Source organism: Dryobates pubescens, chromosome Z, assembly GCF_014839835.1.
Source record: "Dryobates pubescens isolate bDryPub1 chromosome Z, bDryPub1.pri, whole genome shotgun sequence".
Taxonomy (NCBI): Eukaryota; Metazoa; Chordata; class Aves; order Piciformes; family Picidae; genus Dryobates; species Dryobates pubescens.
Window position 1 is genome coordinate 89,990,572 of NC_071657.1, and position 26,638 is coordinate 90,017,209.

A 26,638-nucleotide genomic window follows, 5' to 3' on the forward strand; every position below is an offset into this window, starting at 1 on the left:
GGCAGAATGACCTCCCTGCTCCTGCTGGCCACACTGTTCCTGATGCAGGCCAGGATGCCATTGGCCCTCTTAGCTGCCTGGGCACACTGCAGGCTCATGTTCAGTCTACCGTCGACCAGCACCCCCAGGTCCCTCTCAGCCTGACTGCTCTCCAGCCACTCTGACCCCAGCCTGTAGCTCTGCATGGGGTTGCTGTGGCCAATGTGCAGAACCCGGCACTTGGATGTGTTCAATCTCATGCCGTTGGACTCTGCCCATCTGCCCAGCCTGTCGAGGTCCCTCTGCAGAGCCTCTCTACCCTCCAGCAGATCAACTCCTGCGCCCAGCTTGGTGTCGTCAGCAAATTTACTGATGATGGACTCGATGCCCTCATCCAGATCATCAATAAAGATGTTAAAGAGCAAGGGGCCCAGTACTGATCCCTGGGGCACACCACTGGTGACTGGCTGCCAGCTGGATGTGGCACCACCTATTTAGCATATACTGTTCTTACAGCACACTGAGTAAATCAATGACCAAGTAGTATGACCAATACTTGAAAATTTTTCCAGCAAGACTGTTCTGCAAGACTAAACTGATTCCATCAACAATTTCGAACTTGTTTGTGAAACAGATGAGTAAGGGTGAATTAAATAGCAATGACAAATCCTGTATCACAGTGGAGTGTAATAATATTATAATTAGGTAAAACAATCTCATACCCTTCTTCTGTTTTCACCTTCTTCTTGCCTCTGTCGATTTCTTTTCTCTATAATAATTAAAAAAAAAAAAAGTTATCAGAGCTCCATACAGGAAAAATCATTACCAATATTTTTTTTCTCCCCACTAAAATAATTCATCATGTTCATATCTTGGGTCAAGGAATAATATCTGGGTACCAGATGGCAAAGGAATCCCTCTTAGAAATAGTTGGAAAAAATATGACATTACAAAGAAACTTGAGCATTATGAATCAAAATCTTGGTGAAGTGAGGCATAAAATATGAACCAAATAGTTTGTGTCCATATGTGCTATTTCACTTAAAATAGAATATTGCAGCAGTAGACTGCCTCAGTACAGTTTTTAAAATATTGATATGCTATATACCTTTTTGTGTGCCATATTTCAAGACAAGTTTAATGCAACAACATATGATATGCTGTAGACAACTATGATAGAGGACTTAATTTACCTCTTCTGATTAGCTCTTTTCCTTCATCAATCAAATCAGAGGTCATTTCACTATCCCCCATGAACTGCTGGAATCCCAAAAGATTCAAACAACGTGTTCCTAAACTGGTAAAAAACAGAACAAGAAGCAATTTCCTTCGTTAATTTGCAACATATAGTTTAGCTACATTGCAACATAAAACGTAGAACAAGTTACTCAGAAACTTATGGACAAGCCAAAAAGCATATAGAAGAAAAGGCAGACTATTATACTAGTTGAGAATATTCAGAACAGTGACATGTTCCTATATTCAACTGAAATTGATGTTATAATCCTATTTGAACAGAGAGATAAAGTTTATATCCTGCAAGTAGTGAAAATTATTTAAGACAAAACAAGTCCATGAAATATTAGAGGATTTGTATCTATGGTATCTCATTGACTCTTCTTTGCCAGAAGACAGCTGCTATAAAAATTCTATTATGATTCCTCTGGTTTTGAAACAGTAATAACATGGAAAAGCCACCTTCATCTAAGATTTCACTCAAGAGAAATTTGTGGCATATTCATATGCTGTTGGGACGCTGGCTGCCATTTTTGATATCCATTAGGCAGCAGTCAGTTATTATGATTACTCCATGTATGTTAAGCTAGTCCTGGAATGAGACAACATGAAACCACTTTCACCTTCTTAACTTCGCACCAGAGAACACAACTGCTTTTTTCATTACTGTTGTCCTTCTTCCAGGCAGGAGCATCTCTATGTTGAGAGTCAGCTTCATTGTATGTTTGCACTGAAAAGTATTTTTCTTACACTATCAGAACTTAACAACTGCTGAATTCAGCAAGGGAGACAACTTTCCTTGAAAGATTTTGATTAAGCATTTAGTTTTGCATGTATCTGAATTACCAAAGGGTATTAAAGTTCATGCAAAGCAACTTCAGTTTCTGTCCTTTAGTTTCTTTTCTTCCTTTTCACTGCTGTGTTCCAGACTCAGGCTTACCATGGACAAGAAGTCACAAACTGTTTTCCTGTTTTCTTGTCCTAGTTTTTGGGGTTTGGGGATTTTTTTTTTGCCTATACCACCAATTCTTTTTCACCTAACCTACAGGTAAGCAGGGAAAACCTAGGACTGTACATTTGGTGACTTACTGCTTATGAATACACAAAGGGTCTTAACAAGCATGAAAGGCATTTAACTACATTCTATATGACTCAGAACATACACATTGCTTCTGACTGAAAGGTAATGCAAAATTTAAGAAGTGAATTTAAATACAGCCAAGTTAAGGTCAGACCAAAAGTAGTGGTCAAACCCATACATTTTGGCATGTAAGTAAGTATAAAGCAAGCCATACAATAGTGTTTTCTGCAATTACTCTTCCAACCTCCAATGCATTGTGGCTTAGGGAAACAAGATCAAATGATTTAACCATCAGTTTTCAAATTAAACCCTGGTTTGTTATAAGCCTGTCAGAAAGTACATTACCTGTAATTTCTGATAATGCTTCTTAATTTATTAGAAAACACCTTCTTCACAGCAATCTCAAAAGCAGAATTTAAATGGTTATTAGGCTCCAAATTTTGAATACATAAGATCCCAAGATCTAGGAATTAACTTAATGTGGGAACCCCCCCCCCAACTCAGTTATGAATTAATACTACTAATATTTTTTAAATACACGTTTAAATTTCACATCTATAAATAGCAATTTATTGCTTTAGTTATTGCAATTGTATGAATTTGTCTCAACTCGATTCCTGGAACAGGAGAAGTGAATCTCTTCCCAACTAGTATTACTAAGAAGCACGGAAAATCTGTCTTACAAGTCACTTACCTGAAGTATGTGGCAATACAGAGAATGACAACAAGCATCGGGTAATAGATGTAGAATCCATCAGCAATGAAGGACAGCACTCTCATGGATCCCATTATCTGGAAAAAAATTGGCAAGGTCTGATCAGATACATTCTACACCTGTCTGTAAAGATTGTGGCCATCAACCTGTTTTCAGTCCACAACACAAGAACGTGCAGTTGTTTGCAGTTAATGAAACAGATTTCATACAGGCAGTTGACTGACAACAACCGCATACAAAGGACGCTTCTAGCAGGGCACGCACTTTTAGGCTTCCTAGACAACGGATCTTCTTATCTAAACCAGAGCTAATCTGAATCATGTGGATCTATTCTGAATGATGCTTCTGGACAACACTGAGAATCTACTTGCTAACAACAAAGATGTGAGCTGTAACTCATCCTACAGTAACTGAGTGTACAGCAAAGACACAGGTTTTCAGTGACAAGTTGGAACCACAGAATTACAGTATTGTTCTGGTTAGAAAAGACTTTAAAGGTCATTGAGTCCAACCACCAATCTAACACCAAAATGGCCAATAAACCATATTCTGAAGTGCCATACCACAGGATCACAGATTGTTAGGGTTGGGAAGAGACCTCTAGAGATAACAAGACCAAGCACCCCTATCAAAGCAGGATCGACAAAGGCACACCACACAGAATCACAGAACTGTCAGGGTTAGAAGGGACCTCAAGAATCATCTAGTTCCAACCCCACTGCCAAGGGCAGAGACACCTTCCATTACATCAGGCTGCCCAGAGCCACATCCAGCCTGGCCTTAAAAACCTCCAGGGATGAAGCTTCCACTCCCTCTCTGGGCAACTTCTTACAGTGTCTCACCACCCTTATGGTGAACAACTTCTTCCTGACATCCAATCTATATCTCCCCTCTTCTAACTTGGATCCATTCCCTCTAGTCCTGTCACTACCCAACACCCTTAAAAGTCCCTCAACAGCTTTCTTGTAGGCCCCCTTCAGATACTGGAAGGACACAGTAAGGCCTCCTCAGAGCCTTTTATCCTCCAAACTGAACAACCCCAACTCTTGCAGCCTGTTCTCACAGGAGAGGTGCTCCAGCCCTCTGATCATCCTTGTGGCCCTTTTCTCTACATGGTCCAGCACATCAATATCCTTCTCATAATAGGAACTCCAGAACTGGACACAGCAATTCAGGTGGGGTCTCCTGAGAGCAGAGTAGAGGAGAAGAATGACCTCTCTTGACCTGCTGGCCACACTTAGAATAGAATAGAATAAACTGGGTTGGAAGAGACCTTCAAGATCATCACGTCCAATCCCTCAACCAATCCAACCCACCTAAACAACTAACCCACGGCACCAAGCACCCCATCAAGTCTCTTCCTGAAAACCTCCAATGACGACGACTCCACCACCTCCCCAGGCAGCCCATTCCAATGGGCAATCACTCTCTCTGTATAGAACTTCCTCCTCACAGCCAACCTAAGCCTCCCCTGGCACAGCCTGAGACTGTGTCCTCTTGTTCTGGTACTGGCTGCCTGGGAGAAGAGACCAACATCTGTCTGTCTACAACCTCTCTTCAGGTAGTTGTAGAGAGTAATAAGGTCACCCCTGAGTCTCCTCTTCTCCAGGCTAAGCAACCCCAGCTCCCTCAGTCTCTCCTCGTAGGGCTTGTGTTCCAAACCCCTCACCAACTTCGTTGCCCTTCTCTGGACTCGTTCCTTTTCTTCAGGGCTGTTCTCAAGCCAATGTCTGCCCAGCCTATAGTAGTGCCTGGGACTGCCCCAACCCAAGATGCAGGACCTTGCACTTGGTCTTGTTGAACCTCATGAGGCTGTCATGGGGCCACCTCTCCAGCCTGCCAAGGTCCCTCAGGATGGCCTCCCTTGCTTCCACATCTGCTGCACCACACAACTCGGTGGTGTCAGCAAACCTGCTGAGGGTGCACTCAATGCCACTGTCCACACTGCCAACAAAGATGTTAAACAAAACTGGTCCCAGTACTGATTCCTGAGGGACTCCACTTGTCACCGGCCTCCACCTGGACATGGACCCATTGACAGCCACTTTGGGTGCAGCAATCAAGCCAGCTCTTTATCTACCCACAAGTCACAGTATCACAGTCTAACTAAGGTTGGAAGAGACCCCAAGGATCATCAAGTCCAACCTGTCCCAACAGACCTCACAACTAGACCATGGCACCAAGTGCCACCTCCAATCTCCCCTTGAACACCTCCAGGGACAGTGACTCCACCACCTCCCTGGGCAGCCCATTCCAATGACAAATGACTCGCTCAGTGAAGAACTTCTTCCTCACTTCGAGTCTAAACCTCCCCTGGTGCAGCCTGAGACTGTGTCCCCTTGTTCTGGTGTTGGTTGCCTGAGAGAAGAGACCAACCCCTTCCTGTCTATAACCACCTTTCAGGTAGTTGTAGAGGGCAATGAGGTCACCTCTGATCCTTCTCTTCTCCAGGCTAAACAATCCCAGCTCCCTCAGCCTCTCCTCATAGGGCTTGTGCTCAAGGCCTCTCCCCAGCCTTGTTGCCCTTCTCTGGACACATTCAAGTGTTTCAATGTCCTTCCTAAACTGAGGGGCCCAGAACTGGACACAGTACTCAAGGTGTGGCCTAACCAATGCGGAGTACAGGGGCACAATGACTTCCCTGCTCCTGCTGGCCACACTATTCCTAATACAGGCCAGGATGCCATTGGCCTTCTTGGCTACCTGGGCACACTGCTGGCTCATGTTTAGGCGGGTGTCAATCAGCACCCCCAGGTCCCTCTCTGTTTGGCAGCTCTCCAGCCACTCTGACCCCAGCCTGTAGCTCTGCATGGGGTTGCCGTGGACAAAGTGCAGCACCCGGCACTTGGACTTGTTAAATGCCATCCCATTGGACTCTGTCCATCTGTCCAGTCGGTCGAGGTCCCTCTGCAAGGTCCATCCATCAAATCCGTATTTACCAGCATGGAGACCAGGATGGCATGGGGGACAGTGTCAAAGGTTTTGCTCAGGTCCAGACAAATGGCGTTGCCTGCTCTCCCCTTGTCTATTAATAATGTGACCTTGTCAGAGAAAGCCACCAGGTTCTTCAGGCACAATGCCCTTGGTCAAGCCATGATGATTGTGCCAAATCACCTCTTCATTATTCTTCTGCCTCAGCAGTGCCTCCAGAAGGATCTGCTCCACAATCTTACCAGGTACAGAGGAGAGACTGACCGGCCCATAGTTCCCTGGATCATCTTTCTTTTCCTTTCTGGAAATGGGTGTAATGTTTCCCCTTTCCCAGTCAGTGGAGACCTCCCCAGACTGCCATGACTTTTGGAATATAATAGAGGCAGTTTAGGAACCCCATCCACCAGTTCCCTCAGCACCAATGGGTGTATCCTATCAGGTCCCATGGACTTGAACAGTCTCAAGTTCTTCAGATGGTCATGAACATGATCTTCACTCACAATGGGCAGTTCCTTCTTACAGCCCCTATCATTATCTTCTGTCACTCTGAGTGTGGCTGGAGCCCTTGCCAGTGAAAACTGAGGTAAAGAAGTCACTGAGATCCTCAGCCTTCTCCACATCACTTGTCACCAGTCCTCCCATTTCTTTTCTGAGGGGAGCTACACCTTCCCTAGTCTTCCTTTTGCCATTAATGTCCCTGTAGAAACTCTCACTGTTCCACTTGATCTCCCTGGCTAATTTAATTCTAACTGAGCTTCAGCTTTTCTAACCAGGTCTCCTGCTGCTTGGACAGCTTCCTTATTCACCCCACATTCTAGCTGACCTTTCCTCCACTCCTTGTACAATTTCTTTTTGTGTGACAGTGTGCCCAGGAGCTCCTTGCTCATCCAGGCAGGTCTCCTAACATTCTTTCTTGCCTTCCTCTTTGTTGGTATACTTTGCCCCTTGGCACAGATAAGGTGATCCTTGAACACTGACCAGATGTCCTGGGCCCCTATTCCCTCTAAGGCTTTGTCCCACAATACTTTGACTAGCAGATCCCTGAAGTGATCACAGCCTGCAGGCCTAAAGTCCAGGGTCATAAACTTGGAACACATCCTCCTAGGTGCTCTGAGGATCTTAAATTCTAGCGCATCATGGTCAGTGCAGCCAAGGCTGTCCCTGAGCCTCATATTGGTCACCAGCCCTTCCCTGTTAGTGAGAACAAGGTCCTGCATAGCAGCTTTTCTTGTTGGTTCCTCCAGCATTTGGAGGAGGAAATTGTCATCTATGCATTCCATGAACATCCTGGAGAGCTGGCGTCTGGCCGTGTTGTCCCTCCAGCAGATGTCAGGGTGATTGAAATGCCCCATGAGGACCAGGGCCTGTGAACATGAAGCCACTTCTATTTGCCTCTGGAGGGCCTTATCTGCTCGGTTCTGCTGGTCAGGTGGCCTGTAACAGACTCCTACAGTAACACCACCTTCTCCTCTCTTCCCTCTGAATCTTATAATAAGTAGTATTTTAAAATATTTTGCCTATACTCCAAAACATTCAGATGGCTCAAACCCACATTTTATTTACTTACAGATGTATAAGCAGTCGGCTGAGTGTTTTTGTGGGAGATTGTTGCATCCATATGGGTCAAGCCTAAAAAGTTCAAGCATAATGGTGGAGTAAGACGACAAAATAACCTGCAGAAATGCAAGAGGAAATAGTATTAAAAACACCTTATTGCACAAACAATATAAAGAAATTGGAAAAACATAGATTAATTAAGTTTGGACAGGGCTTCTAAAATCAAGTCCAACCATCAACCCAACACTACCACCACCACTAAACCATGTCTGAAGTCACCAAGCAGTCTGTTCCAATGCTTGGCCCCTCTTTCAGTAAAAAAAGAAAAAATTCATATATTCAGTCTATACCTCCCCCTGTGCAACTTCAGGCTGTTTCCTCTTGTTCTATCACTGGGTACCTGGCAGGAGAGACCAGCACTCACATCACTACTACCTCCTTTCATGAAGTTGTAGAGAGGAATAGAGCCTCCCCTCAGCCTCTTCTTCTCCAAATTAAGCAACCACAATTCCTTCTGACACTCCTCAAAAGATTCTTTTTCCAGACCCCTCTCCAATAGCTACTTAAGAGATCAACACTAGCTACTTAAGAGAATAATGATATACAGCTTGTTATGATTTACAGCCATACAATTATAAATAATATAAACGAAAGTTTCATGGACATTTTCAACCAAGTATTTGACAGAAGATCTGCAAAATACATGCAACATACTTACATGCCACTGAAAAGGAGACTATATGCATCTGTCTGATGATGTGAAGCTAAGTAATAATAGTTAAATACACGGATCCTGAAGACAGTGGAGTAAACACAGATACTCAGGAAAAAGATGGTAAGAAAACAGGCCATCTGGGAAAAAAAAAACCAATGTAAAATCTGTTTAAATGTAGAAGTCTGCTAAAGGCTTTCATGCATTCAGCACGTAGTTTGCACATGTAATAGGTTGATTACAGTCTGATTTCTCACTTTGAGATAAGAGAGGAACATCAGCTCTGACTAGCGTTTTAGGAGTTTGACCTATGTAAATTGAGCATGATATCTGAAGCATTCTGTTCTTCATATAAGCTAACACAACTGACCTTGAGAACATTTATTCTTCCTGCTATGTATATGAAGTCGCTGTAATTTCCCTAATAATAACTGATTCATTCGAGATTTCTTCCCACAAAAAGTGATAAAAGCAAGTGTTTGCAATTCAACCTATTTTGTTAGTCTGCTTGGAATTTTTCAGCTTTGTTTCTTTGCTGACAAACTTGCCATGCTTATGCTAGTGAAACCTGCAACTATATTTCTGATGAGCAGCAGATTACTGTTTAGGATAGAGGTCACACACATGGCTGATTAGATACAAAGTCTAAGCACTTAAACTCGAAAATGATGTTTCACAAATTACTCAACACACGACATTTATCTCAACTGGGTCACATCTTCAACCTACACTTGAGAGCTGTATGAACTGGCAAAAGGAAGACTACCTTCAGAGAAAAAAAAGTTTGGTTTTCTGTATTTCGGAGACCTTCTGAAAGTTGACAGACTTAGAGACTTATTTTTAAATTACTATGTTCTACTATTATAGCAACAATCTATCTCAGAAGATTTAAATGATTATCACAAACTTACCTCTATGTATATATAATTATATGTCTTTTCTGCCAGCTGTATGAAAACTGCAAATAGTGATAAAACTGGTTTTGTACTGAAAAACGTGCACTCTGACCACACAACAATGACAGAGAATGTGGCCAAAACAACTGCAAGCACCCTGTAAAACCATGGTCGTAGAAGACATTCCCAGTACCATTCTGGAAGAAACAAAACACACACATCCAGAATGGGTTAATGAAAATAACACAGAAACTGAACTCCCTTACAAAGACTGACAGACTTCTTGCATGCATGCCCTTAAAATCAAGACTGGAATTTGTAGGGGTCACACCCTTAATTTCAGGGGTTTCTCCAATGCCTAGGGGTCTGGGTCAGTCCTAAAGAATCATATGTACAAATGGAGAACACAGGGTGGGACATGGGAGGCAAGTTTTGCAAACAGATTGGGAACTCTTCACTTTTGACCTTGGTACCTATGGGTGATCTACTTTATTGTTCATCTGTTACTCTCTCAGAAACAAAACTGAAGATGTCAAATTATATTGTTCCAACCTGGAAATAATTCATTGCAAGTGCACAACAACCTAAAACATGATTAGGAGAAGATGCTTTCTAAAAAGATGCACAATCAGCTGCATCTCCTAAGGTTTGGTATGTGACAGACATGAGCCTTTTCTGCTTTACTTTACTGGAAGAGCAGAGCCACCTCAATATCCCAGAAGTGTAGCCATGGTAGCCATGATCCAATCATTTAATGCTACTATCTTTTCCTCTTCTAAGGCTTCACAGTCTGCTATTGAAATATGCAACTGCTGCTAAATGTGTTTTAAAAATTAGTAAAAATTAGGCTTATGGTGAAGAGCACAAATCAGTCCCTTATAGCTATTCTGTATATGAATTCCTTGAGATGCACACCTGCTTCTTTCTACTGTGTCTGAACTTTTAACATAATAGAACAACCAGTTGTTCTTACAAAACGGTACCACTTACGCCTTTACGTGTCCAAAACCTGCATGAGAGCACTCACCAACAGTTGGCGTGTAGAAATACTGAACGATTTTATTCTCTGGCTCTCGGGAACGAAAGGTATGAACAAACTGTCGAGTTGCACTGGTTTCATTTTTTGCCACATCTTCTAGGTAAAAGGCTTGCTCTAAAAGAATTTCCCACTGCACCTGTGTTCGACGATGTCTCTGCACTGAATAGATCACCTACAATAAATTCAGGACGTTATGGTTACACAGTATCTCTTCCAAGACACCAGAGAAAAGCCTTGCCTTGCAAAATCCTTCAAAACCGTCTACACTTCAGAATTTGAATTTGAATGAATTCTGTATACTCATAAAAGCAGGCAGTTAGTTCTCCAAATATATGAGGACTATGACGATTCCTGAGTTTTGCAGGAAATGCCCTACTCATCACAAAATGATAGGGCTTGGAAGGGACTGCTGAAGATCACCAACCCCCCTCTGCTACATCAGGATCACCTAGAGTAAACCACACAGGAACATGTACAGACAGACTTTGAATGCCCCCTGATGGAGTCTCAACAATCTCTCTAGGCAGCCTGTTCCAGCAATTTCCCACACTTAGTTTATGTGGAATCTCCTGTGTTCCAGTTGTGTCCACTGCCCCTTGTCCAGTCACTGGATGTGACTGAGAAGTCTGGCTCCATCCTCCTGACACTTGCCATCACCATCTATCTGTAGCAGTAACAGCCTACTTCTTCCAATGTACTACTTTATTTTTGCACCCGAATATCAAGAGTTTATTACCATTTAGTTTTTAGTATGTACTCTCAATCAGTCATTACAAGTCTTACACTGTCAAGATGTAACACAAGAACAATACTTTTACACATCCAGAAACATCACAGTATCACAGTCTAACTAAGGTTGGAAGAGACCCCAGGGATCATCAAGTCCAACCTGTCCCAACAGACTTCACGACTAGACCATGGCACCAAGTGCCACGTCCAATCTCCCCTTGAACACCTCCAGGGATGGTGACTCCACCACCTCCTTGGGCAGCACATTCCAATGATGAACGACTCGCTCAGTGAACAACTTTTTCCTCACCTCGAGTCTAAACCTCCCCTGGCGCAGCTTGAGACTGTGTCCCCTTGTTCTGGTGCTGGTTGCCTGGGAGAAGAGACCAACCCCTTCCTGTCCACAACCACCTTTCAGGTAGTTGTAGAGGGCAATGAGGTCACCCCTGAGGGTGACATGATCTAAATGTCATCTGGGATATTAAATTTCTGTTTTAATTCACTGAGAATCGTTTCTGTTCAGTAGCAATCCTAAACCCCACTATGCTCATCAATTCAGATAAAGTGCAAGATCTCTGACTAGCATTTTTTCTCATTATATTAGCGTAAGTGAAGCATTTTCTTGTTTACCAATATACCTGCTTGTGAAGTTTGACCAAACTTTTTTCACTTGGATAACTGTTTTGTCTTTCATCAAAATCTTCATAATCATCCATGTTCCTACCCATTCTTTCCTGGTACTCAGTAGGGCACTGGAAAGAAAATGAAAAATTAGCTGGAAGACAAAGGATTAGCAAGTGCTCTTTGTTACTTATTTGTAAATGTTTGGGGCATTTCATGCAACTGAAAAGCTGACTAATGATAGATTTTTCTGTTTCTAAAATACTACATATATCACAATAGAGTAGATGGTTACATAGAGAAAGAATTCCACAAAGACTCAAAATTTGGTAGAGACTCACAGGATGTCAATCCAAGATTTTAAGTCAAGGGGAAAAGAAAATAACATCCAAGCGTTCAGTAGGTGTAGGAAGTACCTCCTGCCAATTAAACAATTATGACTGAAGATAAGTAATAGATTACCTTCTTCAGTATTGTATCAACACATTTTCGCAATGGGTGGTTATACTTGATACTCTCACTTACTTTTCGAACTTCCTGTTGAGGAAAACAGATAAAACAACATTGTTTCATTATGTTAAAAAGACTTCAAAAAAATTTACAGGGTCAGGTAAGAGCTCCAACTGTCCCAATGAAAAAGATAACTCTAAGAGCTTAAAATCAGCAGACCTACCTAAAAGCCACAGTTTTACTAGACATCAAATGCAAGATACCCTTTAATTATATATAAAGAAAATGTATGCTGTTTATTTTTTTAAAACCCCATGATGTTAGCATGCAAACACATCTCAGTGTGTGGAGAACTGGTTTCTATACACAAATTATGGTAAATACTTTCTTGGTTCAGCTGTAGGTAAAGATGAGGAGTTTCTATCCTACCTCATTTAATTCCCTTTTTTTACTTCAAGCGGCTCGATGAATCACAGCATCACAGAATCACCAAGGTTGGAAGAGACCTCAAAGATCATAGAGTCCAACCTGTAACCACAGACCTCATGACTAGACCATGGCACCAAGTGCCACGTCCAATCCTCTCTTGAACACCTCCAGGGATGGTGACTCTACCACCTCCCTGGGCAGCACATTCCAATGGTGAACGGCTCTCTCTGTAAAGAACTTTCTCCTCACCTCGAGCCTAAACTTCCCCTGGCGCAGCTTGAGACTGTGTCCCCTTGTTCTGGTGTTGGTTGCCTGGGAGAAGAGAACAACCCCTTCCTGGCTACAACCACCTTTCAGGTAGTTGTAGAGAGCAATGTGGTCACCCCTGAGCCTCCTCTTGTCCAGGCTAAACAATTCCAGCTCCCTCAGCCTCTCCTCATAGGGCTTGTGCTCAAGGCCTCTCACCAGCCTTGTTGCCCTTCTCTGGACACATTCAAGAGTCTCAATGTCCTTCTTAAACTGAGGGGCCCAGAACTGGACACAGTACTCAAGGTGTGGCCTAACCAATGCAGAGTACAGGGGCACAATGACTTCCCTGCTCCTGCTGGCCACACTATTCCTAATGCAGGCCAGGATGCCATTGGCCTTCTTGGCCACCTGAGCACACTGCTGGCTCATGTTTAGATGGCTGTCAATCAGCACCCCCAGGTCTCTCTCTGGCAGCTCTCCAGCCACTCTGACCCCAGCCTGTAGTTCTGCATGGAGTTGCTGTGGCCAAAGTGCAACACCTGTCACTTGGATTTGTTAAATGCCATGCCATTGGACTCTGCCCATCTGTCCAGTTGGTCGAGGTCCCTCTGCAGAGCCCTTCCACCCTCTAACTGACTAACATCTGCTCCCAACTTGGTGTCAACTGCAAATTTGCTGATGACTGACTCAACCCCCTCATCCAGATCATCAAAGAAGATGTTAAAGAGGATGGGGCCCAGCACTGATCCCTGGGGCACACCACTAGTGCCTGGCTGCCAGCTGGATGTGGCACCATTCACCACCACTCTCTGGGCTCGGCCCTCCAGCCAGTTCCTAACCCAGCACAGAGTGCTGCTGTCCAAGCCACGAGCTGACAGCCTAGACAGCAGTTTAATGTGGGGAACAGTGTCAAAGGCCTTGCTGAAGTCCAGGTAGACCACATCCACAGGCCTCCCCACGTCCACCAGACGGGTCACCTGATCACAGAAGGAGCCAGCCATGATGGCTGGACCTGAGCCCTTGGCCATCCTTCAGGTGTGCAGTTATTGCTGCCAAGATGATCTGCTCCATCACTTTCCCTGGCACTGAGGTCAGGCTGACTGGCCTGGAGTTTCCAGGTTTCTCCATCCAACCCTTGTTGTGGATGGGGACCACACTGGCCAGTTTCCAGTCATCTGGGACCTCTCCAGTGGGAGGGGAGTAGAGTAGAGTAGAGTAGAGTAGGTTGGAAGAGACCTTCGAGATCATCATGTCCAACCTATCATCCAACACTACCCAATCAACTAAACCATGCAACCAAGCATCCTGTCAAGCCTCGCCCTGAACACCCCCAGCGACGGTGACCCCACCACCTCCTCAGGCAGCCCATTCCAGTGGGCAATCACTCTCTCTGTGTAAAACTTCCTCCTAACCTCTAGCCTAAACCTCCCCTGACGCAGCCTGAGACTGTGCCTTCTTGTTCTGGTACTGGTTGCCTGGGAGAAGAGACTACCCTTCAGGTAGTTGTAGAGAGCAATAAGGTCACCCCTGAGTCTCCTCCTCTCCAGGCTAAGCAACCCCAGCTCCCTCATGATGATGGAGAGCGGCTTGGCCAGCTCATCTGCCAGCTCTCTCAGCACCCTAGGATGGATCCCATGCAGTCCCATGGACTTGTGAGTGTCCAAGTGGCTCAGCAGGTCCCGAACTAATTCCTCATGGATTTCCAGGGCATCACACTGCTCCCCGACCCTACTGCCCAGCTCAGGAGGCCACTCGTCCTGAACTCCTGCCTTGCTGTTAAACATTGAGGCAAAGAAGGTGTTCAGGACCTCAGCCTTTGCCTCGTCTTCAGTCACAGTGTTCCCCTCCAGGTCCAATAAGGAGTGGAGGTTCTTCTTGCCCTTCTTTTTAGTGTTAATATATTTGTAAAAATGCTTTTTATTGTCTTTGACAGAGGTGTTCAGCTTCAGTTCCAACTGGGCCTTTGCCTCTCTAATTTTTTTCCTACATAATCTAATAGCTTCCTTAAACATACCTCGAGAAGCCTTCCCCTCCTTCCAAAGGTGATACAGCCTCTTTTTTCCCCTTAACTCCTCCAGGAGCTGCTTGCTCACCCAGGCCGGTCGCCTTCCCCGCCGGCTCATCTTTCGGCACATGGGAACTGCCAGTTCCTGTGCCTTCAAGAGCTCCTGTTTGAAGTAGGTCCAACCCTCCTGGACTCCTCAGTTCTTGAGGGCTGATACCCAGGGAACTTTACAAGTACGTTTCTTAAACAGGCTGAAGTTTGCCCCCCGGAAGTCCAAGGTGAAGGTTCTGTTGGTGCTCCTCCCTATCTCCCTGCATATTGAAAACTTCACTATCTCGTGGTCACTGCACCCTAGGCAGCCTCCCACCATCACATCTCCCACCAGCCCTTCTCTATTGGAGAACAGCAGGTCAAGCAGAGCCTGACCCCTGGTAGGCTCACTTAACAGCTGCATCAGGAAGCAGTCCTCCATTCGCTCCAGGAATCTTCTGGACCGCCTCCACTCTGCTGAATTAAGTTCCCAGCAGATATCTGGCAGCTTGAAGTCACCCACAAGGACAAGATCTGATGATCTTGAGACAGCCTCCAGTTGCTTATAGACTAATTCGTCAGCCTCCTCATCCTGGTTGGGTGGTCTATAACAGACTCCAACCAGGATGGCAGTTTTGTTAGGCTGCTCTCTGATTTTAACCCACAGGCTCTCAATCCCTTCATTTTCCACCTCAAGTTCTGTGGCAGAGAGTGACTCCCTAATATACAGAGCCACCTCTCCTCCTCTTCTCCCTCACCTGTCCCTCCTAAAGAGCCTGTAACCCCCCAGTGTAGCACTCCAATCGTGTGTGTTGTCCCACCATGTTTCTGAGATGGCAACTGTATCATAGCCACTCTGGTGGACCAGGACTTCCTGCTCCTCTTGCTTATTGCCCAGGCTGCGTGCATTGGTGTACACGCGCTTCAGCTGGGCTCTCGACCTCTCAATTGACCCTACCTTGTGCCCTACTCTTTCCTCTGCAGAGGGACTGATATCCTCACCCACCCCCTTCAGACCTAGTTTAAAGCCCTCTTAACGAGCCCTGCCAACTCTAGTGCTAGGACTCTTACCCTTTCTAGATAATTACATCCCATCAGGACCCAGCAGGTCGGGTGCAGTAAAAGTTGCCCCATGATCGAAGAAACCAAAATCCTGCTGCTGGCACCATCCCCTGAGCCAATTGTTGATGGTATGGGTTCTCCTGTTCCTCTCGGTGTACTCCCCTGCCACTGAGGGAACTGAGCAGAACACCACTTGAGCTCCTGCCCCATCAATTGTCCAAGGGCCTTGAACTCCTTTTTAATCGCCATAGTGCCCTTCTTGTCAATCTCATCACTCCCAGCCTGTATCACCAGCAGAGGGTAATAGTCAGAGGGATGGATTAACTTTGGGAGTCTCCTTGCAATGTCCCTAATCCGCACCCCGGGTAGGGAGCAGACCTCCCTGTGGGATGGCTTGGGATGACATATGGGTCCCTCAGTACCCCCCAGGAGAGAGTCCCCAACAACTATAACCCTTCTCCTTTTCTTTGTGGAGCTGGTCGTTATAGCTGGTGGGGACTGCTTGGCCTTAGGCTCCTCTCTGGATGGCTGCTCCTTGGCCCTCTCATCCCCACCGCCCTCATCCTGCTGGGCCTCATACTTATTATGCAAGGGCAGCAGAAGAGGAGGAGAGGGCCAGGATGGGTTTCTCTTGCCATCCCTGGCAGGGACCTGTATCCATCCCTCTCCGTTTCCAGGGACCCTTCCCTCAGCATGGGAGGAGACCTTCAGAGCCTTCTCCCACAAATCTAACTCCCTTTCACTTTCCCTTATTTACCTCAGCCTAGATACCTCCTCCTTCAGCTTTCATCCTTCAGCTCGGCCACTTCATCCATCAGCACTTCCAAGTCCTTTTCTTCAGGGCTGTTCTCAAGCCAATGTCTGCCCAGCCTATAGTAGTGCCTGGGACTGCCCCAACCCAAGATGCAGGACCTTGCACTTGGTCTTGTTGAACCTCATGAGGCTGTCATGGGGCCACCTCTCCAGCCTGCCAAGGTCCCTCAGGATGGCCTCCCTTCCTTCCACATCTGCTGCACCACACAACTCGGTGGTGTCAGCAAACCTGCTGAGGGTGCACTCAATGCCACTGTCCACACTGCCAACAAAGATGTTAAACAAAACTGGTCCCAGTACTGATTCCTGAGGGACTCCACTTGTCACCGGCCTCCACCTGGACATGGACCCATTGACAGCCACTTTGGGTGCAGCAATCAAGCCAGCTCTTTATCCACCCACAAGTCCATCCATCAAATCCATATTTACCAGCTTGGAGACCAGGATGGCATGGGGGACAGTGTCAAAGGTTTTGCTCAGGTCCAGACAAATGGCGTTGCCTGCTCTCCCCTTGTCTATTAATAATGTGACCCTGCCGGAGAAAGCCACCAGGTTCTTCAGGCACAATGCCCTTGGTGAAGCCATGATGATTGTGCCAAATCACCTCTTCATTATTCTTCTGCCTCAGCAGTGCCTCCAGAAGGATCTGCTCCACAATCTTACCAGGTACAGAGGTGAGACTGACCAGCCCATAATTCCCTGGATCATCCTTCTTTCCCTTTTTGGAAATGGGAGTAATGCTTCCCCTTTCCCAGTCAGTGGAGACCTCCCCAGACTGCCATGACTTTTGGAATATAAGAGAGAGCAGTTTAGCGACCTCATCCACCAGTTCCCTCAGCACCAATGGGTGTATCCTATCGGGTCCCATGGACTTGAACAGTCTCAAGTTCTTCAGATGGTCATGAACATGATCTTCACTCACAATGGGCAGTTCCTTCTTCCAGCCCTTGCCATTATCTTCTGTGACTCCAGGGGTGCAGCTGGAGCCCTTGCCAGTGAAAACTGAGGTAAAGCAATCACTGAGATCCTCAGCCTTCTCCACACCTTGGCCTACACCTTCCCTAGTCTTCTTTTTATCATTGATTTACCTTATTAATTTAAATCTAACTGAGCTTTAGCTTTTCAAACCAGGTCTAGTTGGACAGCTTCCTTATACATTCCACACTCCAGCTGGCCTTTCTTCCACTCCTTGTACAGTTGCTTTTTGTGTGACAGTGTGTCCAGGGGCTCCTGAGTGCAGACAAGGTGATCCTTGAATGCTGATCAGCTGTTCTGGATCCCACTTCCCTCGAGGGCTTTGTCCCACAATATTTTGGTCAGCAGATCCCTGACGCAACTAAAGTCTGCATGCCTAAAGTCCAGGGCTGTAAGCTTAAAATACATCCTTAGTTTCTCTGAGGATCTTAAATTTCTGCATATCATGGTCAGGGCAGCCAAGATGCTACCTAACAGCTATCTGTGTACATTGTGTCAGAAGTGGCTGTAGCAGTTTATCAGTCTTGGTGAGAACTAGATTTTATTCTTGATCCTACTGGCGATTCAGACATGACCTTTTGACACTTTTTTTATTGTTGTTAAAAAGAGCACTTTAAAAATAAATAAATGTGTGTAAGTTCTAAAGTCTGGAGGACAGAAATAATTGCAAGGGTTAAGAAATCTTCTCAAATAGGATGATTAGGCAGACAGAAGAATTGTATTTGTTTAGTGAGGCAAGACAGCCTAAAAGGATATAGACAGTCCTTCAAACTATAGAACGCTGTTTTAAGATGCCTGTCAGTAGTACTGAGTCCCCTCTTGATCTGATTGGAACGTGGGAAAGAATTTCCAGTATGTATTTGGCTTATAAAAAACAAACACAATCTTGCAAGAATGTCCATAAGGGTCAATCCTAACCTCCATATTTGAAACAGAAAACCAACTATAAAAAAGTAAACCAACCAAGCTCCCCCCACCCCCAAAAAAGTAAGTATCATCTAGTACTACAGACTCCTGTGTCTTCAGAATCTCTGATAAAGGAAGAAAATTAAAGCCTAAACTCAGCTAGAAGGTGAGAAATATTCTGTGATTTGACACACCAGAAAATGACATTTCCAATCTGGTATTCATAAGAATTTAAAAATATTTAAATACACTTCAGGATTCCTGAAGTGATAATGGCTGAAAAGAAAATATTGTCCACAATTCTAACTTACAGTTCAACTGCTTCCAGATGGAAGGTAAAAAAGCCGGGGCGGGGAGACAATTAAATACATAGACTACATAGAATAAACCAGGTTGGAAGAGACCTTCAAGATCATCGCGTCCAACCCATGACATGAAATATGAAACATCAAACCTTGAAACAAGATTTTATCATGCATTAGCATTACCATATATTTCATGTTGTGTACAATGTAACCTCAAGCTTTTATTCACTGCCTTAAAGGACAAGATCGTCTTTTCAGGAATGCTTGCTGCCTCCCCGCTGCCTGAATTTGGGCTGTCACCAGAAGACTCAGAAGTTTAATACAACCTTCAAACTACTACACATTTATGCTCTTTCACATGGTTAACTAGACATGTCACAACAAAGACTGAGGTCAATGAAAACAGATTTTATAGCCCTGGGAACAGTGATAAAAAAATTCAGCAGCTCAAGTAGTTTTCTGTCGTAACAATATGGTGAGATTTTTGAAGAAACAGGTGAGCACGTTATATCAATTCCTGGTGCCAGACCTAGTGCCTCTGCCAAAACTCAGGGATTTTGGAAAAGCCTTTGAGGCACAAGGTATATTGTGGAAGAAACCAACAATGACCACCTGGTCCAACTGCCTAAGCACTTCAGGTCTGACCAAAAGTTAAAGCATGTTAGGGGCACTGTCCAAATACCTCTTAAAACAGTGACAGGTATCGGACATCAACCACTTCTCTGGAAGCCAGTTACAGCATTTAACTGCCTTCCGCATAAAGAAAAGCTTCTTAATATCTAGTCTAAAAGTCCCCCACTGCAGCTTTGAACCATGCCCACACATCCTATCACTGGATACCAGGGAGATACCTCACTCTTCCGACATTTGGACAATGTTCTTACTTTGCTTTGACTTTTAGTCAGTCCTAAAGTGGTAAGGCAGTTGACTAGATGACAGGCATATGTCCCCTCCAATTGATATATTCCATTCTATTCTAAGTGCTATCCTGGTAAACAAAGCTTTTGTTGCTTACCTTATAGTAAGTTGTGTAGTTATGTCACAGTTAGGTTTTGTTGGGTTTTTTTGTTTTAGCAATTTCTTCAAAATGCTATTACAGATGAATGAAGAGTCTACTATTATTTTATGCTGACATATCACAGAAGTTACCACTCTGTCCTACAATTCTTCACAACTATTATTTCCAAGCCATGGTACCAGAGCAGTAGAACAGGGTATAGCTAGATATTCAATGAGTTGCCTTTACATTCTATTCTTAAACTACATTAAAGCCCACTGTTCACTCACAAACAGTGTCTCAAAAGACTGTCTTTTTAAAAGGCACACTGCACAGTCCCACAAGTCCAACCTGGAACCTCTTAGAATACATAGAATACACAGAATAAACCAGGTTGGAAGAGACCTTCAAGATCACCGCATCCAACCCATCAACCAATCAAACACCACCCAAACAACTAACCCACAGCACCAAGCACCCCATCAAGTCTCCTCCTGAAAACCTCCAGTGATGGCGACTCCACCACCTCCCCAGGCAGCCCATTCCAATGGGCAATCACTCTTTCTGTATAGAACTTTTTCCTAACATCTAGCCTGAACCTCCCCTGGCGCAGCCTGAGACTGTGTCCTCTTGTTCTGGCACTGCTTGCCTGGGAGAAGAGACCAACATCCGTCTGTCTACAACCTCCCTTCAGGTAGTTGTAGAGAGTAATAAGGTCACCCCTGAGTCTCCTCTTCTCCAGGCTAAGCAACTGTAGCTCCCTCAGCCTCTCCTCGTAGGGCTTGTGTTCCAAACCCCTCACCAACTTTGTTGCTCTTCTCTGGACTCGTTCCAGCAAGTCAACATCCTTCCTAAACTGAGGGGCCCAGAACTGGACACAGTACTCAAGGTGCGGCCTAACCAGTGCAGTGTACAGGGGCAGAATGACCTCCCTGCTCCTGCTGGCCACACTGTTCCTGATGGAGGCCAGGATGCCATTGGCCCTCTTAGCTGCCTGGGCACACTGCAGGCTCATGTTCAGTCTACCATCAACCAGCACCCCCAGGTCCCTCTCAGCCTGACTGTTCTCTAGCCACTCTGACCCCAGCTTGCAACTCTGCATGGGGTTGCTGTGGCCAATGTGCAGAACCCAGCACTTGGATGTGTTAAATCTCATGCCGTTGGACTCTGCCCATCTGCCCAGCCTGTCGAGGTCCCTCTGCAGAGCCTCTCTACCCTCCAGCAGATCAACTCCTGCCCCCAGCTTGGTGTCGTCAGCAAATTTACTGATGATGGACTCGATGTCCTCGTCCAGATCATCAATAAAGATTCCAGAAACATACTGGGAGCATAGTATAAAAGCAGACATACACAGTTCGCAAGAACACCAGTGGAACATCTGTACATTATATTTTCAAGTTCACTCAGGAATGCTTTTCATTAGTGAACAATATTACTCAATAGGTGTCCCTAAAAGAATAAAGTCGAACAATAATGGCTATCAAGTTCCCAAGTCTTCACATCATGGATTACCTTGCTTCTGATTTTTACACAAAATGAAGTATCAAGAGGGATGGTTTTCTTAACTTATTGATATTTCATAGTAAGTTTACACTACGTATGTTTTTTTGCTACAAGAGTCCAACATCAAGAAATTCAAAGAGGATTAACAGCAGCCTTCACTTGTTTCAGAGCAAATGCTAGTTACTTACCTCCATAATATCCTCTAAGTTCTCCTCTGCATCTGCTTTTTCAGTCATGAGTTTGGCAGCTTTGAAATAGGTCTTCATGAGTAGGTAGCCCCTCTTTGCCCCATTCCAGTGAGAACGGGGAATTTCCACCAAACCATAACCCAAAAGCAACACAAGAAGAAACAGACCCCAAGTGTTTGCAGCAGCTATCCCAATAGTCTGAAGCTGGTTCCTGAGGAAAAAACCAAAACCAACAAACATAAAAACACCAAACAAACAAAAAACCCACAATAACAAGAAAAAAAGAAAATAAACATAATCAATCACTAGAAGGAAAAAAATAAGCAACATCCTCCTTCCTCACCCACAAGAAAGCAACCTTGAAGTATCTATGCACCAATATGGCTTTCAAGTTCACAGGAACAGATAGTATCATTTGTAACTGCTGCCTAGGGCCAAATTGCTATCTGGCTGTCTTTAAAGCTGCCATGACTTTTCTGTATCTCCCATGCTTCTGCCCTCTCTGGAGGAAAGACAAAAATGTTTGTTTTCAAAGGAGAGGAAGATGTTTCTTTAAAAAACATGAATTTAGAAAACTTATTGAAATTGAGGCCAAAACACCATAATGGCAGTCATTTTAAGAAACAGCTTGAGGATTTTTAGTCAGATGTGGAAACTGAAAGCAGTTAGGCATTACATGACAGTGTTCACTACTGTACCTAGTATGGAAAAACCATTAGAAATATTATAAGCACCTATTACTTTAACTCACCTTATTGCCTTTAAATATAAACTACAGTAGAAAGAACACAGGAACTACTGACAGACATTTTGAACAATGGTATTCTGAAAACACTGAAAAAGTTTCAGCGCTGTCTTTGCAAATGCATTTGTAGGGAGGAAAAAAACCCACTGCACATACAACAGCACTCTTCCCTTGTACAAATCAAAAATCAGAAAACCAGAAGATACAAAATGTCTGTAATATATATAGAAAGTTTTGTTTATATATATAACGAAACATGCCTAGTGAACCCAGATCAACCTAACTGATTTTTTCGTTTGTTTTTTTTTTTACAAAAAGACCCATTTCATCAATGGAAGAGATTACCCACGACAATTACTAACAACTCATGCAAGTGCTTACAACGTTATTCTTACCATTGTAAATTGAAGTTTGGGTTTACAGCCACATATATTAAAAATGCTCCAAAAATCAGCAAGTAAGTGCCATAATAGATTGCATTCTCAATCAATGCAGTTTTAATCTTTCCAGTAATGGAGAACCCTCCTGACCTAGCATATGACTGCATGAAAGGTAGTAGAATCCTAGGAGGAAAGCAAACAAACCCAAACCAAATCAGACAACAAAAACAACTAAAAAAACCCAACCAAACCAAAGCCGAACAAGTAGTTTAGCAGTGACAGAGGTGTTCAAGCTAAATACTCCCAAACTTCTAACAAATTACCTAGTTGTATGTTTTTACTCTAGATGTACTGGTCTGATGACAAACCTTAGATGAGCTACACAAATGCAATGCAGCTAGCTTTACCATGAAAAATCAGTGTTAATTGAGAACTCATTACCAACACTGATATCCTTGACTGAGCTGCAAAAGTATGATTGGAAACTGTGTATGAATCTGCACATGAATCTAACCTAAAAGCACAGACAAGCTGCTTGCTGTAGCTATATCTGCACTTTATATAGTATATCCAATAAAATCAAATAATTTACAATATTACTCAAAAAATACCCAACTTACTCATGGAATTATTTTGGTCTCTGGTTGCCTAAAGCTTTATTCCCCAGACAATCTAACCATAAACACCTCTGTGTGTCAATTGCTCAATTACAACTACCACAGTGTAGCCAAAATCAAATGGCTACCACCTGAAGAGGAACAGAAAAAGAAGTATGGTCAATACAGTAATTATTTGTTGGCAGTGAAATTTCTCTAATATGATTAGATAGATCTGTGCAACAGTGATATATGTGATTAAAGAGTATACTATGACTTTTAAGACGTTGCACTTAGAAATCATACCTAAATGATAGTCTTTTGTTATGTTCTTTTGCCTTACTTACCATGTTAAAAACTGAGATGTCCAATATACAACACGCCAGAAAATTGGCATAATTCCATTAGGAATATAACTCCATGGTTTGAAACACTTCTGCTTGCTGGAATGATGTAAAGTAGCTTATTGTTAGTAGTATGGCCAAGAGTAGGAAACATTTTCATAAATTCCCCTATTTAAAAAGGTCTTTGAAAATACCACAGAAGTAACACCTCACTATTTGAGCATGCAGTCAACCATCAGCCATCTCAAGAAAAAAAAAGAAACACAAAATCAATCACTATTTCAAAAATTCTATCATTCTCCTCACTGCAGGTAACATATCTGGACAAGACAGTTTTCTCAGAGGAAGAAAACATTAGACCAAAGAGAAATAAGCAAACAGGCAATTTAAGGTTACAGGTTACGGTGGGAGTAGGGCAGGAAGTACTTTCTGCACACAAAGAAAATACACTTCTATATCACAGGATCACAGGATGTTAGGGGTTGGAAGGGATCTCAGAGATCAAGTCCAACTTCCCTGCCAGCGCAGGACCATAAAATCTAACACAGGTCACACAGGAATCATCCAGATGGGTCTTGAAAGTCTCCAGTGAAGGAGACTCCACAACCTCTTTGGGAAGCCTGTTCCAGAGCTCTGTGACCCTCACAGTGAGGAAGTTCCTCTTCACGTTGAAGCAGAACCTCCTGTGTTGTAGTTTATATCCATTACCCCTTGTCCTATCACAGGGTGCAACAGAGAAAAGCCTGGCCTCTCCCTCTTGACACCCAGCCCTGAGATATTTATAAACATTTATTAAATCCCCTCTCAGTCTTCTCTTCTCCAGAATAAAAAGCTCCAGATCTCTTAGCCTCCCCTCACAGGGCATGTGCTCCAGTCCTTTAATCATCTCCATAGCCCTCTGTTGGACTCTCTCTCTCCCTCTTTAACTGGGGAGCCCAAAACTAGATGAAATATTCCAGGTGAGGTCTCAACACGGCAGAGTAGAGGGGAAGGAGAGCCTCCATCAACCTGCAGGACACACTCCTCTTAATGCACCCCAGGATCACATTGGCCTTCTTGGCCCCAAGGGCACATTGCTGACCCATGGATAATGTGTTGTCCACTAGGACTCCCAGGTCCTTCTCCACAGGGCTGCTCTCCAGCAGATCACCACCCAGCCTGTACTGGTGCAGTTTATTATTCCTTCCCAGATGCAGGACTCTGCACTTATCCTTGTTGAACCTCATTAGTTTCCTCTCTGCCCAGCTCTCCAATCTGTCCAGGTCTCACTGAATGGCTGCACAGCCTTCAGGTGTATCAGCCAAGCCTCCCAGTTGGGTATCATCAGCAAACCTGCTGAGCAGACACTCTGTCTGTTCCCTCATCAACATCATTGAAGATGATGTCGAACAGGACCAGACCCAGCACCTATTCAACTTTACTTAGTGCTGCAGGTTTTCAAAAAATATCTAGAGATTTTATCACTTAGCTCTACTAGCCACAGCACTTAGTGGTAACAATAGCGCACTACTTGCTTCTTTTCTTTTTCTCCCAGCTAGAGTTAGTCAGCCTTATATAAACATTGGTTTATTGAGCCAGTACTTTTCTGACAGGTAGTGTTTGCTTCAGAAGAAAGAAGACCAGAAAAGGAAAAGTCCATCCACACTAAGACACTTTGTTTTCTTTCCCTACATTGTCTGAGTAATGAAGCAATGGTGAGTCAAAGGGCAATATGCTCAATTTAATGGGAGTATCTATTGAGAAATAATTGGCATTTTCCAGGGTCAAACTAGTTAAGCTGGAGTTTTTATGTACATAGCCTAAGTATTTCCCAAATTATCAAATTACCACAGTATGACAGGAAGTGTGATGAAGGGTTTCAAAGTTTTCAGATCTCAGTTGCACCAACACTTTTAGCTGCTTGCTACTAAAGTTGCTTCTTATTTCATATACTCAAGTCATATACTACAGTACAACATCCATCAGCATGCTCTGAAGCTACAGGCAAATTCAAAGGGTACTAATGTTTCCAAATGGTGTATTTACTCAACTATGTTTAACATACACTGAGTGGTGTTAAATAAAGGGTACAAGGTTATATCAATAAGTCTGGTAATCTACTATTATGCCATGGATATACAATCCCCAGATAGCATCTGCTTTAGGGCAACAAACCTGGCAATACTTTGCATGGACATAACTGACATCTTGAGTGATCTGATCATCTTACAGATAAGTACACTGCACACATCTACAAGATGTGGCAACAGGCAAAGAAAGCTAAAGAAAGAGCAGCCAGGGAAGGAGTTCACATTAATCTACATTCACCACGTTACAGGGACTACTTCCTGCCAGAAGACTGTGAGCAGGCTACCATTACTCTGGTAAAATACTGAAAGTTTCAGGTAACTCCAACTACCAGACATGTGCAATTATAATAACCAGTTAGACATACTGCTTACATATAGGACAAGCCTACTAATTTAATTTACAAGGTAAAAAAAATCATATTTTCAGGTTGAAAATCATTAAGATTGCGAAGATGAGCATTTATTAAGGCCTCTCCTCCCAGGCTGCTTGAAAAACTTGGTTGCATCATTTCAGCAATGAAATAGAAGAAATCTGGCATGATTTGTTTTTTAAAGGAATCTTCAGGTAATCAGTAGGAATACTGGTTACTACTAGCATAAGTGAATACACTTCTCCCTCACCTTCCTGTATGCTTACAATCGTCAAGTGCTGTATCACACAAGTAAGACTTAGTAGTCTTAAAAACGGTACACACCTACCATTCAAAAAAATAAAATCATGAAATATTTCTTTAAAAACAGTGTAATGAATAAAAAAATTATAGCTTGTACCTTGGAGCAAGTGTAACGTAAGAGCCATTACTTTCTGCAGGGCTGGAGTTAACAGCAAGCTTGCACCGATTATAAATAGTCTAAAAGACAATTAATTTTACATCAGTGACCAAAAAATGTATAACATTTATTTTAAAACAGTAGTCCGTTTAAAACTGAACTCCAGTTTTAAATGCAATCTGCACTACATCTAAAAAAGTCCAAGTGCATTGCCTAAAGAGATCTAAAGAAATGTTACAAACAATGACATTTTGAAACAGGTGAAATAGATTTAACTTATGAGCTGAACAAAAACCAAAATTCATTGTAAACACAGGTCCTGCCA

At 43.7% G+C, this 26,638-nt stretch overlaps 1 protein-coding gene across 2 annotated transcripts in view; it reads right to left on the reverse strand.

Annotated features, from left to right (window-relative positions):
* The window catches only part of LMBRD2 (LMBR1 domain containing 2), a 34,011-nt gene that overhangs the window by 7,054 nt on the left and 319 nt on the right, over nucleotides 1-26,638 (reverse strand). The window contains exons 2-14 of one of the 2 annotated variants that reach the window (XM_009903729.2): nucleotides 26,314-26,393; nucleotides 23,477-23,572; nucleotides 22,549-22,716; nucleotides 21,409-21,619; nucleotides 11,959-12,033; nucleotides 11,514-11,627; nucleotides 10,135-10,318; nucleotides 9,123-9,304; nucleotides 8,218-8,351; nucleotides 7,510-7,615; nucleotides 2,991-3,088; nucleotides 1,173-1,276; nucleotides 702-748 (exon numbers count right to left, since the gene is read on the reverse strand). In XM_009903729.2, coding sequence (XP_009902031.1) covers nucleotides 702-748; nucleotides 1,173-1,276; nucleotides 2,991-3,088; nucleotides 7,510-7,615; nucleotides 8,218-8,351; nucleotides 9,123-9,304; nucleotides 10,135-10,318; nucleotides 11,514-11,627; nucleotides 11,959-12,033; nucleotides 21,409-21,619; nucleotides 22,549-22,716; nucleotides 23,477-23,572; nucleotides 26,314-26,393 — 1,599 coding nt within the window. The remainder of the gene's footprint in view (nucleotides 1-701; nucleotides 749-1,172; nucleotides 1,277-2,990; nucleotides 3,089-7,509; nucleotides 7,616-8,217; nucleotides 8,352-9,122; nucleotides 9,305-10,134; nucleotides 10,319-11,513; nucleotides 11,628-11,958; nucleotides 12,034-21,408; nucleotides 21,620-22,548; nucleotides 22,717-23,476; nucleotides 23,573-26,313; nucleotides 26,394-26,638) is intronic. The other variant, XR_008463102.1, reaches the window with a different exon arrangement.